At 39.8% G+C, this 19,208-nt stretch overlaps 1 protein-coding gene across 3 annotated transcripts in view; it reads right to left on the minus strand.

Moving 5' to 3' along the window:
* GET1 (guided entry of tail-anchored proteins factor 1) overlaps positions 1–19,208 on the minus strand; it is a 326,846-nt gene that overhangs the window by 218,466 nt on the left and 89,172 nt on the right. For all 3 annotated transcript variants that reach the window (XM_053705922.1, XM_053705923.1, XM_053705921.1), the window contains exon 3: positions 10,424–10,491. In XM_053705922.1, coding sequence (XP_053561897.1) covers positions 10,424–10,491 — 68 coding nt within the window. The remainder of the gene's footprint in view (positions 1–10,423; positions 10,492–19,208) is intronic.

Raw genomic sequence — 19,208 nt, forward strand, 5'->3', positions numbered from 1 at the left:
ATACATTATATAGCATTTATGTTTGACACAGGTGAATCAATTATACATTTGAGATGAAGGGTATTCCCCGATTGGCTTGCTAGCCATTTGAAGGGGCGGTCTCATTTTCAATAGGTAGCATAGTCTTATTTAAAGGTGAATTCTTAGTAAGTATAACATGCCTGATGAAACGGATTTTACACAGAGAAACGTGTTGCATTATTTCTTAATTCAGATGCTTAGTTTACACGGTTTTTAAAAAACATAATTTATGCTTACCTGATAAATGTATTTCTCTTGTAGTGTATCCAGTCCACGGATCATCCATTACTTGTGGGATATTCTCCTTTCCAACAGGAAGTTGCAAGAGGATCACCCACAGCAGAGCTGCTATATAGCTCCTCCCCTCACTGCCATATCCAGTCATTCGACCGAAACAAGACGAGAAAGGAGAAACCATAGGGTGCAGTGGTGACTGTAGTTTAATTAAAATTTAGACCTGCCTTAAAAGGACAGGGCGGGCCGTGGACTGGATACACTACAAGAGAAATAAATTTATCAGGTAAGCATAAATTATGTTTTCTCTTGTTAAGTGTATCCAGTCCACGGATCATCCATTACTTGTGGGATACCAATACCAAAGCTAAAGTACACGGATGATGGGAGGGACAAGGCAGGATTAAGCGGAAGGAACCACTGCCCGAAGAACCTTTCTCCCAAAAACAGCCTCCGAAGAAGCAAAAGTGTCAAATTTGTAAAATTTTGAAAAGGTGTGAAGTGAAGACCAAGTCGCAGCCTTGCAAATCTGTTCAACAGAGGCCTCATTTTTAAAGGCCCAGGTGGAAGCCACAGCTCTAGTAGAATGAGCTGTAATCCTTTCAGGGGGCTGCTGTCCAGCAGTCTCATAGGCTAAGCGTATTATGCTCCGAAGCCAAAAGGAGAGAGAGGTTGCCGAAGCTTTTTGACCTCTCCTCTGTCCAGAGTAAACGACAAACAGGGCAGATGTTTGACGAAAATCTTTAGTAGCTTGTAAGTAAAACTTCAAGGCACGGACTATGTCCAGATTATGCAAAAGACGTTCCTTCTTTGAAGAAGGATTAGGACACAATGATGGAACAACAATCTCTTGATTGATATTCCTGTTAGAAACCACCTTAGGTAAAAACCCAGGTTTGGTACGCAGAACTACCTTGTCTGAATGAAAAATCAGATAAGGAGAATCACAATGTAAGGCAGATAACTCAGAGACTCTTCGAGCCGAGGAAATAGCCATCAAAAACAGAACTTTCCAAGATAAAAGTGTAATATCAATGGAATGAAGGGGTTCAAACGGAACTCCCTGAAGAACTTTAAGAACCAAGTTTAAGCTCCACGGGGGAGCAACAGTTTTAAACACAGGCTTAATCCAAACCAAAGCCTGACAAAATGCCTGGACGTCTGGAACTTCTGCCAGACGCTTGTGCAAAAGAATAGACAGAGCAGAGATCTGTCCTTTTAAAGAACTATCTGATAAGCCTTTGTCCAAACCCTCTTGGAGAAAGGACAATATCCTAGGAATCCTAACCTTACTCCATGAGTAACTCTTGGATTCACACCAATAAAGATATTTACGCCATATTTTATGGTAGATTTTCCTGGTGACAGGCTTCCGAGCCTGTATTAAGGTATCAATGACTGACTCGGAGAAGCCACGCCTTGATAGAATCAAGCGTTCAATCTCCATGCAGTCAGTCTCAGAGAAATTAGATTTGGATGATTGAAAGGACCTTGTATTAGAAGGTCCTGCCTCAGAGGCAGAGTCCATGGTGGAAGAGATGACATGTCAACTAGGTCTGCATACCAGGTCCTGCGTGGCCACGCAGGCGCTATCAGAATCACCGATGCTCTCTCCTGTTTGATTTTGGCAATCAGTCGAGGGAGCAGAGGAAACGGTGGAAACACATAGGCCAGGTTGAAGAACCAAGGAGCTGCTAGAGCATCTATCAGCGTTGCTCCCGGGTCCCTGGACCTGGATCCGTAACAAGGAAGCTTGGCGTTCTGGCGAGACGCCATGAGACCAGTTCTGGTTTGCCCCAACGATGGACCAGTTGAGCAAACACCTCCGGATGGAGTACCCACTCTCGCGGATGAAAAGTCTGACGACTTAGAAAATCCGCCTCCCAGTTCTCTACACCTGGGATGTGGATCGCTGACAGGTGGCAAGAGTGAGACTCTGCCCAGCGAATTATCTTTGAGACTTCTAACATCACTAGGGAACTCCTGGTTCCCCCTTGATGGTTGATGTAAGCCACAGTCGTGATGTTTTCCGACTGAAATCTGATGAACCTCAGTGTTGCTAACTGAGGCCAAGCTAGAAGAGCATTGAATATTGCTCTTAACTCCAGAATATTTATTGGGAGGAGTTTCTCCTCCTGAGTCCACGATCCCTGAGCCTTCAGGGAGTTCCAGACTGCGCCCCAACCTAGAAGGCTGGCATCTGTTGTTACAATCGTCCAATCTGGCCTGCGAAAGGTCATACCCTTGGACAGATGGACCCGAGAAAGCCACCAGAGAAGAGAATCTCTGGTCTCTTGATCCAGATTTAGTAGAGGGGGACAAATCTGAGTAATCCCCCATTCCACTGATTTAGCATGCATAATTGCAGCGGTCTGAGATGCAGGCGCGCAAATGGCACTATGTCCATTGCCGCTACCATTAAGCCGATTACTTCCATACACTGAGCCACTGACGGGCGTGGAACGGAATGAAGGACACGGCAAGCATTTAGAAGTTTTGATAACCTGGACTCCGTCAGGTAAATTTTCATCTCTACAGAATCTATAAGAGTCCCTAGGAAGGAGACTCTTGTGAGTGGTGATAGAGAACTCTTTTCCACGTTCACTTTCCACCCATGCGACCTCAGAAATGCCAGAACTATCTCTGTATGAGACTTGGCAATTTGAAAGCTTGACGCCTGTATCAGGATGTCGTCTAGATACGGAGCCACCGCTATGCCTCGCGGTCTTAGAACCGCCAGAAGTGAGCCCAGAACCTTTGTAAAAATTCTCGGGGCAGTGGCCAATACGAAGGGAAGATCTACAAATTGGTAATGCCTGTCTAGAAAGGTAAACCTTAGGAACCGATGATGATCTTTGTGAATCGGTATGTGAAGGTAGGCATCCTTTAAGTCCACTGTGGTCATGTACTGACCCTCTTGGATCATGGGTAGGATGGTCCGAATAGTTTCCATTTTGAATGATGGAACTCTGAGGAATTTGTTTAAGATCTTTAGATCCAAGATTGGTCTGAAGGTTCCCTCTTTCTTGGGAACCACAAACAGATTTGAATAAAATCCCTGTCCCTGTTCCGTCCGCGGAACTGGATGGATCACTCCCATTACTAGGAGGTCTGGCACACAGCTTAGGAATGCCTCTTTCTTTATCTGGTTTGCTGATAACCTTGAAAGATAAAATCTCCCTTGTGGAGGAGAAGCTTTGAAGTCCAGAAGATATCCCTGAGATATGATCTCCAACGCCCAGGGATCCTGAACATCTCTTGCCCACGCCTGGGCGAAGAGAGAAAGTCTGCCCCCCACTAGATCCGTTTCCGGATAGGGGGCCGTTCCTTCATGCTGTCTTGGGGGCAGCAGCAGGCTTTCTGGCCTGCTTGCCCTTGTTACAGGACTGGTTAGGTTTCCAGGCCTGTCTGGAATGAGCAACAGTTCCCTCTTGTTTTGAAGCGGAGGAAGCTGATGCTGCTCCTGCCTTGAAATTTAGAAAGGCACGAAAATTAGACTGTTTGGCCTTTGATTTGGCCCTGTCCTGAGGAAGGGTATGACCCTTGCCTCCAGTAATGTCAGCAATAATTTCCTTCAAGCCAGGCCCAAATAAGGTCTGCCCCTTGAAAGGAATGTTGAGTAATTTAGACTTTGAAGTCACGTCAGCTGACCAGGATTTAAGCCATAGCGCCCTACTCGCCTGGATGACGAATCCTTTATTCTTAGCTGTTAGTTTAGTCAAATGAACAATGGCATCAGAAACAAATGAGTTAGCTAGCTTAAGCGTTCTAAGCTTGTCAATAATTTCATTCAATGGAGCTGTCTGTATGGTCTCTTCCAGGGCCTCAAACCAGAATGCCGCCGCAGCAGTGACAGGCGCAATGCATGCAAGGGGCTGTAAAATAAAACCTTGTTGAATATACATTTTCTTAAGGTAACCCTCCAATTTTTTATCCATTGGATCTGAAAAAGCACAACTGTCCTCAACCGGGATAGTGGTACGCTTTGCTAAAGTAGAAACTGCTCCCTCCACCTTAGGGACCGTCTGCCATAATTCCTGTGTAGTGGCGTCTATTGGAAACATTTTTCTAAATATAGGAGGTGGGGAAAAGGGCACACCGGATCTATCCCACTCCTTGCTAATAATTTCTGTAAGCCTTTTAGTTATAGGAAAAACGTCAGTACACACCGGCACCGCATAGTATCTATCCAGCCTACACAATTTCTCTGGAATTGCAACTGTGTTACAGTCATTCAGAGCAGCTAATACCTCCCCAAGAAATACACGGAGGTTCTCAAGCTTAAATTGAAAATTAGAAATCTCTGAATCAGGTTTCCCCGAGTCAGAGATGTCACCCACAGACTGAAGCTCTCCGTCCTCATGTTCTGCATATTGTGACGCAGTATCAGACATGGCTCTAACAGCATTTGCACGCTCTGTATCTTTCCTAACCCCAGAGCTATCGCGCTTGCCTCTTAATTCAGGCAATCTAGATAATACCTCTGACAGGGTATTATTCATGATTGCAGCCATGTCCTGCAAGGTAATCGCTATGGGCGTCCCTGATGTAAGTGGCGCCATATTAGCGTGCGTCCCCTGAGCGGGAGGCGAAGGGTCTCACACGTGGGGAGAGTTAGTCGGCATAACTTCCCCCTCGACAGAACCCTCTGGTGATAATTCTTTTATAGATAAAGACTGATCTTTACTGTTTAAGGTGAAACCAATACATTTAGTACACATTCTCCTATGGGGCTCCACCATGGCTTTCAAACATAATGAACAAGTAGGTTCCTCTGTGTCAGACATGTTTAAACAGACTAGCAATGAGACTAGCAAGCTTGGAAAACACTTTAAAACAAGTTTACAAGCAATATAAAAAACTTTACTGCGCCTTTAAGAAACACAAATTTTCCCAAATTTTGAAATAACAGTGAAAAAATGCAGTTACACTAACGAAATTTTTACAGTGTATGTAATAAGTTAGCAGAGCATTGCACCCACTTGCAAATGGATGATTAACCCCTTAATACTAAAAACGGAATAACAAATGACAAAAACGTTTTTTAAACAGTTACAACAACTGCCACAGCTCTACTGTGGCTTTTACCTCCCTCAATACGACTTTTGAAGCCTTTTGAGCCCTTCAGAGAAGTCCTGGAACATGCAGGAAGAAGCTGGATGTCTGTGTCTGTAATTTTTGCTGTGCAAAAAAAGCCAAAATAGGCCCCTCCCACTCATATTACAACAGTGGGAAGCCTCAGGGAACTGTTTCCAGGCAAAATTCAAGCCAGCCATGTGGAAAAAACTAGGCCCCAATAAGTTTTATCACCAAACATATGTAAAAAACGATTAAACATGCCAGCAAACGTTTTAAAATACACTTTTATAAGAGTATGTATCTCTATTAATAAGCCTGATACCAGTCGCTATCACTGCATTTAAGGCTTTACTTACATTACTTCGGTATCAGCAGCATTTTCTAGCAAATTCCATCCCTAGAAAAATATTTTAACTGCACATACCTTATTGCAGGAAAACCTGCACGCTATTCCCCCTCTGAAGTTACATCACTCCTCAGAATATGTCAGAACAGCAAAGGATCTTAGTTACTTCTGCTAAGATCATAGAAAAACGCAGGCAGATTCTTCTTCTAAATACTGCCTGAGATAAACAGTACACTCCGGTACCATTTAAAAATAACAAACTTTTGATTGAAGAAATAAACTAGTATAAAACACCACAGTCCTCTTACGACCTCCATCTTAGTTGAGAGTTGCAAGAGAATGACTGGTATGGCAGTGAGGGGAGGAGCTATATAGCAGCTCTGCTGTGGGTGATCCTCTTGCAACTTCCTGTTGGGAAGGAGAATATCCCACAAGTAATGGATGATCCATGGACTGGATACACTTAACAAGAGAAAGAGTGTTTTTACTTAATGTTATATCATTTTAATAAATGTACTTGACATTTTAACACTCAGTGCACTGTTGTAATACTTGGGCTTACACTACCTTGAGTCCTGTGACCTGAGCCTAACACTGAGGATTCTGTGTTCCTGCATTGCGGAAATTCAGCTAGCTGGATTGCTGTAAAAGATCCAGCTTGCACTATTTGGCACAGTGGGGTGCCTTTTACAAATGTGAGTACCCCGCACAAACTTGTGTCCATTCAACATCTATAACCTTATTGATTACACACATGCGGCGCCTCTCTTGTTTTATCATTACTCCTTAAGAGTCATATCATATCATTTGTGGGAGGAGAGAGTGCAGCCAGTTTTTGTGTCTACCAGAAGATTGCTCTACCTAATAACCCTGGGATTAGGTTTACTCATCTATCCTAGAGACATTGGACTTGGTGATATAAGTATATCAATACATTACGTATGGTATTTGCTGAACATTAATCACAAATATATCATTAAGCTGTGGGAATACCACAGCATCTTTTTATTGTTTGTTTTCAGCGCCTCCTAATTTGAAGGTATATATAACTTATCTATCTTATTTCTTCCTCGCTTTGTATTAAGATTTTTTTGCATAGGAGTACAGCTCAGCATTGTTCCAACATGTTATCTACTTCTGAAAGAGCACTCAAAAGATTGAGCCACAATCAGGGCCTTAATCCAGAAGGGAACACCTTGTATCCCACTGTAGATAAAAATATTGAAAGTCTATTTACCAAACTAGAGGGGTTTTTAGTTTTATATTTCGCCGGCATTCTTGACATCGCATCTGATCCCTTTTGAATATATTGCTGCCTGGCAGCACTTTCGATCATCAGGCCTTAGTATTGAGCTTTGGCTTACAGAAAAATATAAGATGATGAAGCACAAAGTGATAATGAGATCTAATTTTACCTGCAAACTCCACCCATTTGAATAGGTTGTGGTTTTAAAGCACAAACCCAACTGTTTCATATACACAAATAAACCTGAAAATGCAATTTCTTATACATTTTATACTCTACAAGTCATTGGAAATACATTAAGTGAAAAACAATTCATACTGTCCCTGTAACTTTGCTTATTTTCCTCTAGAAAGGTTTCTGATATAAAAGCTATTGATTATGATGACAAAATGTTTTTTACCTAAAGGAGTTAATTTCAATATTTCCTATAGAACAACCTCTATTCTTTGTAGTGTGTTACCTACAAGAATATGAATGAAGAACTGCTCGCCTCAGACAACATTCTTCTAAACAATTACTTATCTCGTTTGCTCATTCATTTGCCCCCAATTCTAAAAGCAAGCTGGGTTAAATGGACTAAAATGGAAGCCAGTATTTATCCCTCATTCTTTTAGAGGGGCCATAGAAGCTAAAGCCTTTATTAAATATGTTTGTGGTCAGAATAGTCTCAATGCAGCAACCTGGTATTCAAATTCAGTATTTAGACAATTTTATTTTAAACCGATTTCTAGTTTGCCTAACAAATTATTTTATTTTAATTAAATATGTTTGGTCTCGTAATACAATTCAAAATATCATAACTTTGTGAAGTAATAACCTAGATTTTATTAAAGATATCACACACAAAAACGGCAAACAGACTCCCATATAGACTAAGGGGATGGGGGTGCTACACTTCGCGCTGGACAGAGGCAATATTACAACACTAGAAACATTACAGCAATGGGATGAGATCCTCTTTGGATCTTGGTTTGAGCACTTATGTGTACAACAGACACCACCAAGACACACTATATCACTTCTCTATAAACAAATGTTGATGAACAACGAACAAATACTTCCAACATACACACAAGCATGGGACAGAGAGACAGGTTCAGATACTAGCACAGTTGTGTGGAGGAACTCTTTCCAGGCAGCTATTAAAACTTAAAATGCATTTTAAGTTTATTAGCAGATGGTACCTCACCCCCACCAGACTACACAAAACGAACTCGCAAATTACAGACGACTGCTGGAGGGGGTGCAGCCATAGGGGCTCAATGTTACATATCTTGTGGACATGTCCAGCGATTGTCGACTTCTGGAGACGTCTTTACAGCTATATCAGAGATTTTTGAAACGACTCTTACATTCAAGAACCAAGCCCTTATGTTGCAGGACCTTCATAAAACACAAAACAAAGTTGCAAATTCTCTATTGTTACTGATGATAAACGGTGCAAAAAAACTCATTCCAAAACACTGGAAATCCATTAGAATCCCCAACTCTGGAAGACTGGCGCTTGCAGACGACTGAGCTCCTTGTATTGGAGCGCTACCACTTCATGAAAATTGACAAACTTGATATACACCATCTCATGACGGAACTTTGGAGAGAACACATTCCCACCACTTAACATAACCTGACAGAATAACTAAATAATTGACAGACTGACTACTCTGGTCAACTCCATAACACTACCTAAAAACATCACACCTCTCCCTGTCCGTGTGCCTCCCTTATCTACCATCTCCCACGCCCCCCCCCTTTTTTTTTCCCCTCACATCCCTCTCCACTCAATACCTCCCTTTTCCTATATGCTCTTTAGATCTAGGGCCCCACTCTTTTCCCGGCCCCTATCACTTTCTTTCCTTTAATATAAATTCTACCTGAAAGATCATTTTATTTGACAATCAGTTATATAAATAGATTATTAAGTATCTTGGATCATAATATGTGCCATCTTGATTGAGTTTGATGGACTTCAAGATGCTGCATCTGAGGGTGGGGGGAGTTAGACCTCCTTACAATATAAAGTAAGCTCTATCCCAGAATGGACCGGAACAAACAATGAAGGTTTACTATGGACTTGAACTTTCGGAGGGGCGACTCCCACTACTTCTCTGTCATTTAATTGTTGAAATCAAAACTGTCTTGATCAAAGTTTATATATTTTGAAAGTTGATATTTTGTAGAATTGAAAAACATCAATAAAAATCTTTAAATTGAAAAAAAAAAAAAAATACCAAGAGAAGAAGTAATTTTTCCTTTTTTTTTTTTTTTTTTTAAATTGCACACTCTAGAAGTTTCATTTTTACTTCTATTTCCAGAGAGAAATAACAAGAGAGAAGCAGGAGCGTTGTAGCAAGCAGGGGTGTGTTTGTCTTTGGTGTTGAATACAAGTGCAACAAAAACCCTAATTTTATTTGCAACTGCAGTTAACCATTTACTTGCAAATGTGTGCTTGCCTTAGTATACAAGCCCTAGTGATATGTGCACCCATATGTCTTAAAGCTCTGACCACATTTTGTTCAAATGTATTCCTTTTAGATTAATGCTGTGAGTACTAGATTTATTTAGCCTTTAGTATATCACCTAAGAATGAACTGTTACTACTGCTCGGTTTTATCTAACACATACAGAGTTTTGTTATGCATAGTTAGAACAGTTTATTGCTCTATTCTGTGATTTTATGTTGTGTTTATTATCACTGGTGTTATCACACTTGTCTGCACTAAACAAAAATCTCAGTCTGAAGGAAAAGGCATTGCTACACTGCATGTGTAACATATTATAGACACACTATCCATATTGGGACATTTTCATTAGAAAAAAACTGTGTGGGGGGTAATACTTAAAGTGACATGAAACCCAATCTTTTTCTTTCATGATTCAGATAGAGAATACAATTTTAAACAACTTTCTAATTTACTTCTATTATCTAATTTGGTTCATTCGCTTGGTATCATTTGTTGAAGGAGCAGAAATGCACTACTGGTTTCTAACTGAACACATGGGTGAGCCATTGAAAATTGGTATATATATATATATATGCAGCCACCAATCAGCAGCTAGAACCTAGGTTATTTGCTGCACCTGAGCTTTCCTAAATAAACCTTTCAGCAAAGGATAACAAGAGAATGAAGCAAATTAAAGAATAGAAGTAAATTGGAAAGTTGTTTAAAATTGTATTCTCTATCTGATTCATTAAAGAAAATTTTTGGGTTTCATGTCCCTTTAACATTAGAATATTCTCTGTTATTGATAAATGTTACTTAAAGGGGTATGAAACCCATTTTTTTTTATTTATTTCATGATTCAAATGCAGTGCATGCAGAAACTGGTTAACTTTCCTACTCTTTAAGGGACATGAAACACAAAATGTTTCTTTCTACTGCTTATTTAAAATTACGTATGTGATATTTCAGTGTCTTTTTATTATGCACTTGATTATACAATTATACAAACAACTATTTATACACATTTGTTTCTACACAATATAAAATATCACTTACCTGTAAGACATAGAATACAATGCTGATAACCCACTTGATTTTTGATAGCTGAGCTGTCCGAGCTTTTACTGTTGACAGAAAAACAAAGTATATTAGATTTCATTAAAATGTGTGCGTTATATTTGTTTTTTCTTTTATCTGGACACATTTTTATTTATTTGTTGAAACTCATATGTGTGTGTGTATATATATATATATATATATATATATATATATATATATATATATACATACACAAACACACAGAAAGAACAGTTCAATTTACCACCTGGGAGCAGCCTCTATTAGCACAATAGTGCTTTTCACAGATTACTTTCCTGAAGTGTATCAGTCTGATCCCGCCTAACAAGGTCAGTCAAGCCACAAAACAGCAGGCAATTCTTCTATGAACAATATACATTTTAAAAAAATGTTCCATATGTATATATTTTAATATATATATATATTTATATTATTTTATTGAGGTAAGATTTGGCATACAAACAAAACATTAAAGCATTCCGTAATTGCTATCACAGGAAACATATTACAGGGCTCATCATAGAGTAAATATAGTATGAATACAGACGTTGCTAGCAATGTCCACTAACAAGACAACAAGGTAGATAATGTAAGTAATGCTATATATAGACATAATGCGATCATGCCAATGGAAGTTTAAGCCTCCACTCTCATTTAAAGGGCTGCTCATGGACCCCTGACCAAGTGAGAAATTTGCTACAACAGAAGGCTGTCTACAATATAAAAGACCTCTCATGGATCTTATTATGTTTACCTCAGGTTTTATTTATTTTTTCTGTGCTATAACTGGAAAAATAGGTTTTACATTTTTATAGTCTATGTAAAATTTAAGATTTACTATTAAGAGATTAATAAGTGTTGTGGTATAGGCAAGATAAACCACACAGGTAGTCCTCCTAATCTAGGAGGCATATTATGTGATGGGGGGAGGTGGTTCTTAACCTTTTAAGGCGACATAACCATATTTAAAGTCTCATGAGCATATGAGTTACCAAGGGAAAAATAGAAATAAGCTAATTACATATTGGACTGATGTTATACCTAGTACAGTGGAGCCTCAAGCCCTATGTTCTCAGAGCTGACATGGTTTATGTAGCTTAAGATGTAGTGCATAAGAAATAATAATAATAATAATAATAAAGCATAAATAATAGCAGTAATGCAGGTCCAGCCTGTGCTAGAAGCATGTCAGAGGCTTCAAAATAAGGCTATGTGTCACAGTATATCGGTGGTTACAGCAGCAGGTTATGAATTTGCACACTATGTCACACACTAAGAATACTCGTGAACTATACAGCTAAACTTAGTGGCGAGTGGATTATAACCTCTAGCCTCCGCTCGGGTCTGACACACTCCTAACAAAAGATATATCAGTTTGGGTTAAGTTTAAGGAGTATAATGAGCTCTATAGTCTGACGTATCCATGTAAGGCTCTATATAAATGAAACAGGTAGCCTGATTAAGTTAAGATGTGGTAAATTAACATAAGTATGCGAGCTGTAGGCATAAGCAAAAATGGACTGTGGGAATTAGAAGACCCCTGAGATATAGAGCACATTTAACTATGAAAGGCTGCTTCTAAAATGATAGCGGACCTTTGGCTTGGGTTAGCTTATGACCACGGTACAGTTATTTATGATACTATAACAAAGAATACATATCGCAAAGGTAGAAATAATTATCAATGATAATGGAATATGTTGAAAGCTGTGTTGCTACATTTAAAGATATACAATTTGGTATAATAACGAAAACTTGAAAAGACTAATGAATAGTGCACACAAATATATATGAAAACTTCCAGTAAATGTTCAACACAGTGGAACAGCAAGCTAAGGCCTAGATTTAGAGTTCGGCGGTAAAAGGGCTGTTAACGCTCCGCGGGTTTTTTTCTGGCCGCACCATAAATTTAACTCTGGTATCGAGAGTTAAAACAAATGCTGCGTTAGGCTCCAAAAAAGGAGCGTAGAGCATATTTACCGCAAATGCAACTCTCGATACCAGAGTTGCTTACGGACTGCGGCCGGCCTCAAAAACGTGCTCGTGCACGATTCTCCCATAGGAAACAATGGGGCTGTTTGAGCTGAAAAAAAACCTAACACCTGCAAAAAAGCAGCGTTCAGCTCCTAACGCAGCCCCATTGTTTCCTATGGGGAAACACTTCCTACGTCTGCACCTAACACTCTAACATGTACCCCGAGTCTAAAACACCCCTAACCTTACACTTATTAACCCCTAATCTGCCGCCCCCCGCTATCGCTGACCCCTGCATTACAGTTTTAACCCCTAATCTTCCGCTCCGTAAACCGCCGCAACCTACGTTATCCCTATGTACCCCTAATCTGCTGCCCTAACATCGCCGACCCCTATGTTATATTTATTAACCCCTAATCTGCCCCCCACAACGTCGCCGACACCTGCCTACACTTATTAACCCCTAATCTGCCGAGCGGACCTGAGCGCTACTATAATAAAGTTATTAACCCCTAATCCGCCTCACTAACCCTATCATAAATAGTATTAACCCCTAATCTGCCCTCCCTAACTTCGCCGACACCTACCTTCAATTATTAACCCCTAATCTGCCGACCGGAAGCTCACCGCTATTCTAATAAATGTATTAACCCCTAAAGCTAAGTCTAACCCTAACACTAACACCCCCTAAGTTAAATATAATTTTTATCTAACGAAATAAATTAACTCTTATTAAATAAATTATTCCTATTTAAAGCTAAATACTTACCTGTAAAATAAATCCTAATATAGCTACAATATAAATTACATTTATATTATAGCTATTTTAGGATTAATATTTATTTTACAGGCAACTTTGTAATTATTTTTAACCAGGTACAATAGCTATTAAATAGTTAAGAACTATTTAATAGTTACCTAGTTAAAATAATTAAAAATTTACCTGTAAAATAAATCCTAACCTAAGATATAATTAAACCTAACACTACCCTATCAATAAAATAATTAAATAAACTACCTACAATTACCTACAATTAACCTAACACTACACTATCAATAAATTAATTAAACACAATTGCTACAAATAAATACAATTAAATAAACTATCTAAAGTACAAAAAATAAAAAAGAACTAAGTTACAGAAAATAAAAAAATATTTACAAACATAAGAAAAATATTACAACAATTTTAAACTAATTACACCTACTCTAAGCCCCCTAATAAAATAACAAAGACCCCCAAAATAAAAAATTCCCTACCCTATTCTAAAATACAAAAATTACAAGCTCTTTTACCTTACCAGCCCTGAACAGGGCCCTTTGCGGGGCATGCCCCAAGAATTGCAGCTCTTTTGCCTGTAAAAAAAAACATACAATACCCCCCCCCCAACATTACAACCCACCACCCACATACCCCTAATCTAACCCAAACCCCCTTAAATAAACCTAACACTAATCCCCTGAAGATCTTCCTACCTTGTCTTCACCATCCAGGTATCACCGATCCGTCCTGGCTCCAAGATCTTCATCCAACCCAAGCGGGGGTTGGCGATCCATAATCCGGTGCTCCAAAGTCTTCCTCCTATCCGGCAAGAAGAGGACATCCGGACCGGCAAACATCTTCTCCAAGCGGCATCTTCTATGTTCTTCCATCCGATGACGACCGGCTCCATCTTGAAGAGCTCCAGCGCGGATCCATCCTCTTCTTCCGACGACTAGACGACGAATGACGGTTCCTTTAAGGGACGTCATCCAAGATGGCGTCCCTCGAATTCCGATTGGCTGATAGGATTCTATCAGCCAATCGGAATTAAGGTAGGAATTTTCTGATTGGCTGATGGAATCAGCCAATCAGAATCAAGTTCAATCCGATTGGCTGATCCAATCAGCCAATCAGATTGAGCTCGCATTCTATTGGCTGATCGGAACAGCCAATAGAATGCGAGCTCAATCTGATTGGCTGATTGGATCAGCCAATCGGATTGAACTTGATTCTGATTGGCTGATTCCATCAGCCAATCAGAAAATTCCTACCTTAATTCCGATTGGCTGATAGAATCCTATCAGCCAATCGGAATTCGAGGGACGCCATCTTGGATGACGTCCCTTAAAGGAACCGTCATTCGTCGTCTAGTCGTCGGAAGAAGAGGATGGATCCGCGCTGGAGGTCTTCAAGATGGAGCCGGTCGTCATCGATGGAAGAACATAGAAGATGCCGCTTGGAGAAGATGTTTGCCGGTCCGGATGTCCTCTTCTTGCCGGATAGGAGGAAGACTTTGGAGCACCGGATTATGGATCGCCAACCCCCGCTTGGGTTGGATGAAGATCTTGGAGCCAGGACGGATCGGTGATACCTGGATGGTGAAGACAAGGTAGGAAGATCTTCAGGGGATTAGTGTTAGGTTTATTTAAGGGGGTTTGGGTTAGATTAGGGGTATGTGGGTGGTGGGTTGTAATGTTGGGGGGGGGGTATTGTATGTTTTTTTTACAGGCAAAAGAGCTGCAATTCTTGGGGCATGCCCCGCAAAGGGCCCTGTTCAGGGCTGGTAAGGTAAAAGAGCTTGTAATTTTTGTATTTAGAATAGGGGTAGGGAATTTTTTATTTTGGGGGTCTTTGTTATTTTATTAGGGGGCTTAGAGTAGGTGTAATTAGTTTAAAATTGTTGTAATATTTTTCTTATGTTTGTAAATATTTTTTTATTTTCTGTAACTTAGTTCTTTTTTATTTTTTGTACTTTAGATAGTTTATTTAATTGTATTTATTTGTAGCAATTGTGTTTAATTAATTTATTGATAGTGTAGTGTTAGGTTAATTGTAGGTAATTGTAGGTAGCTTATTTAATTATTTTATTGATAGGGTAGTGTTAGGTTTAATTATATCTTAGGTTAGGATTTATTTTACAGGTAAATTTTTAATTATTTTAACTAGGTAACTATTAAATAGTTCTTAACTATTTAATAGCTATTGTACCTGGTTAAAATAATTACAAAGTTGCCTGTAAAATAAATATTAATCCTAAAATAGCTATAATATAAATGTAATTTATATTGTAGCTATATTAGGATTTATTTTACAGGTAAGTATTTAGCTTTAAATAGGAATCATTTATTTAATAAGAGTTAATTTATTTCGTTAGATAAAAATTATATTTAACTTAGGGGGGGTGTTAGTGTTAGGGTTAGACTTAGCTTTAGGGGTTAATACATTTATTAGAATAGCGGTGAGCTCCGGGTCGGCAGATTAGGGGTTAATAATTGAATGTAGGTGTCGGCGATGTTGGGGGAGGGCAGATTAGGGGTTAATACTATTTATGATAGGGTTAGTGAGGCGGATTAGGGGTTAATAACTTTATTATAGTAGCGCTCAGGTCCGCTCGGCAGATTAGGGGTTAATAAGTGTAGGTAGGTGTCGGCGACGTTGTGGGGGGCAGATTAGGGGTTAATAAATATAATATAGGGGTCGGCGATGTTAGGGGCAGCAGATTAGGGGTACATAGGGATAACGTAGGTGGCGGCGATTTGCGGTCGGAAGATTAGGGGTTAATTATTTTAAGTAGCTTGCGGCGACGTTGTGGGGGGCAAGTTAGGGGTTAATAAATATAATATAGGGGTCGGTGGGGGTTAGGGGCAGCAGATTAGGGGTACATAAGTATAACGTAGGTGGCGGTCGGCAGATTAGGGGTTAAAAATTTTAATCGAGTGGCGGCGATGTGGGGGGACCTCGGTTTAGGGGTACATAGGTAGTTTATGGGTGTTAGTGTACTTTAGGGTACAGTAGTTAAGAGCTTTATAAACCGGCGTTAGCCAGAAAGCTCTTAACTCCTGCTTTTTTTCAGGCGGCTGGAATCTTGTCGTTAGAGCTCTAACGCTCACTGCAGAAACGACTCTAAATACCAGCGTTAGAAAGATCCCATTGAAAAGATAGGCTACGCAAATGGCGTAGGGGGATCTGCGGTATGGAAAAGTCGCGGCTGAAAAGTGAGCGTTAGACCCTTTAATCACTGACTCCAAATACCAGCGGGCGCCCAAAACCAGCGTTAGGAGCCTCTAACGCTGGTTTTGACGGCTACCGCCGAACTCTAAATCTAGGCCTAAGTTAGTAGAATCTTTAGCTAGTTAGTAGAATCTTATGTAGCAACAGTGGTGTTGAGATAGCCATCCAAAAGGTAATATCACAAAAGCCACGTCAGCTTTAGGTAAACTAAAATATTCTTAAAATGTAAATAAGGAGTCTCAGCACTCATTTTAAACGATTGGTTCCATTCTATATGCGTCAGTTAGTGTGAATACAAAAATTCCAGGTAATTAAATACCATTATATCCACTTATGCTTATAGGAGGGATAAATAAAATCAATAGAAGGAATCTTCTAACAAGCAAACAATTATTACCATATAGTAGTGTGTATGATCTTTGAGTAGGACCAAAAGATATGAATTGTGGTAGGAGAGTACATTAAACTAGTATGGCTTTATATGTGGTCCCTGAAAACTAGGATAGATTATCTAACTCTTAGGTTCAAGATCGAACAATAATCATATCATGCCTGTAACAAGTGGGCTCTATAGTATTTAATTACATGAGGTTTTACTCCTATTAAGCAGGCCAAATATTCATAGATGGAAAGTATATATTTTTAACTTTGCAACTCGCTGGCTCAGTAATATGGATAACAGTCCTCATGTATACTCTGATTGGGTATAATGACCTTAGTGTGTAACCATAACATTATAAACACCAGCAATCTAGGGCACCTGTTACACAAAACCTGAATAACTTATTGCAAAAGTCAGTGGTATTCAGAGCGAAGTACAAAGTAAAGCTGCATAGACGGACTGAGCCTAGATGAGATTTAGGGATGGCCTGTAGAAAAAAATAATGTGCAAAGCAGTCCGGTGTAAGAGTTCATCCAGGATCTACCGTATTACTGCCAAACCAGGTGGCTTAGGTGATAACATGTCCTTTCTATCCTATACCTATCCTCCACATCTGTGCCTCAAGCCCAAGGTATGCTGTTTCAACATTTACCTCAAAGATATTATGCCAGGGGAAATGAAGTAGGTAGCGTTGTCTCCGTGTAAGAGAGGGTTGTGGCGATGCCATCTTTATTTGTAAGCCCATTGGGGAAGTACTGTGGATATCCAGATGATAGTCGGTGCTAGTAGCATCAAAACACTTTGAGATCGCTCGAGACCCATAACAACTGTGCTCTCACGAGGGTGGTAAGATGGCCGCCTTCTTTGAAGTTGCAGAGTAGGCTTTCCAGACCTAACACACGACTAGTGTTTAAGTAGCTAAGATTAGTGTCCCCCAGATACCAGATGAGGCTTAAATGAACAATCCCACAATGTTAGAGGTTATTTGCACAATTAAATCCGCTCTTAGGTTATTTTTAGATAAAGTTGAGCCGGAGCTCTGAAAACCTGCGACCTCTCATGTGCGCTGCTGGCTCCGCCCCCTATATGTTTAAATTTACATTTACACTTACTGTCCCATTAAACAAGTATGCATAAAGATCATTTCATCCCTATTTAAAAATTAAACCGGAACATCATTTTCGGATCCACCCTCGTAAGAGGACATACACCTGGTATAATGTTCATAAGCTCTCAATTACACATTTTGGGGCAGATTATGAGTGGAGCGTTAAATTACGCGCAAGCAAAAAGGGGTTTATCGCAGGGTTTTTTGCTTGTATTACAAGCTGAAAGTAAACGCAATCCCGATTTATGCTATAATGATTACTGCGTACTCAGAGCTCTGGTTTAAGTGTTTTGCAAAACAAAAAGTGTCACAAAACAGATTACAAAAGTACAGTTACACTCATAATAATGGTTGAAGTTGTTAAACTACCATCCACCTTTGAGACACTTTAGATCTCACCCTCTATTTGCACAATATAAGAGGATTGCTGCCATTTTTTATTGCTGCCACTTCTCTTATGGAGAGAGTTTGCCTGCAGCCGTAAACCAGGAAGGAAGATTTCTGATACACAGATCCCAGAAAGACCGGCCTAGCTTTCACTGAAAGCAGAGAGTACGCGGACACCAGCAAAGTCAGCTGACACGACTACACGCTACCTGACGACCGACACGGAGTCACGTGATTTGCCGTGTGGAAACAGAGGACGCCAGCAAAGCCCAAGCTGGTTACCAGTGACACCGCTCCTGTAACTCCCAAGAGGCGGGTAGAGGACACCGCCTGTGTACTGGACAAAATCAAAAGGACCAATATACTCCACTACAGACAGCCGCCTTCTTATTCCTACTAACGCAATACAAGGTACCACTCTCAAATGTGCAAAAGTTTGATCCAATACTCAATGAGCAAGATCAACTACATTTGAGAGCATAGTGTATTAGATACTATTGGTGGTATACAAAAACCTACGCTGCATAGAGAAAAGACTAAGTGCACTGATTCTATACAGGCTTTTCCATATATCCCTATATATTTTTTATACTTTTTATCTATTTATCTATTACTTGTTCTAGCTGTATGAACTGGACGTCCAGATTTTACTGTTTGAGTGTTATACTTATACACACCTTTGAGTGCTATTTTAGCTTATTTATCGTCGATTTTACATATGTATTTTTTGCTTATTAATTAGAACTAGGGAACTGCTCTGCTTGACATTGTACCTCTACTGTAATCTGCTTGTTTGAGCTAGTCCTTAGAGTTAGGTTCCACTGCCCAGCATATCCTTTCCTACTTATTTCTTACTGTGTATATGCCTGACATTTTAGACATTGTATTTCTAATAAATTTTCTTGGAAGTTTACAATAG

Source organism: Bombina bombina, chromosome 3 (genome assembly GCF_027579735.1).
Source record: "Bombina bombina isolate aBomBom1 chromosome 3, aBomBom1.pri, whole genome shotgun sequence".
In the NCBI taxonomy this organism is placed as follows: domain Eukaryota; kingdom Metazoa; phylum Chordata; class Amphibia; order Anura; family Bombinatoridae; genus Bombina; species Bombina bombina.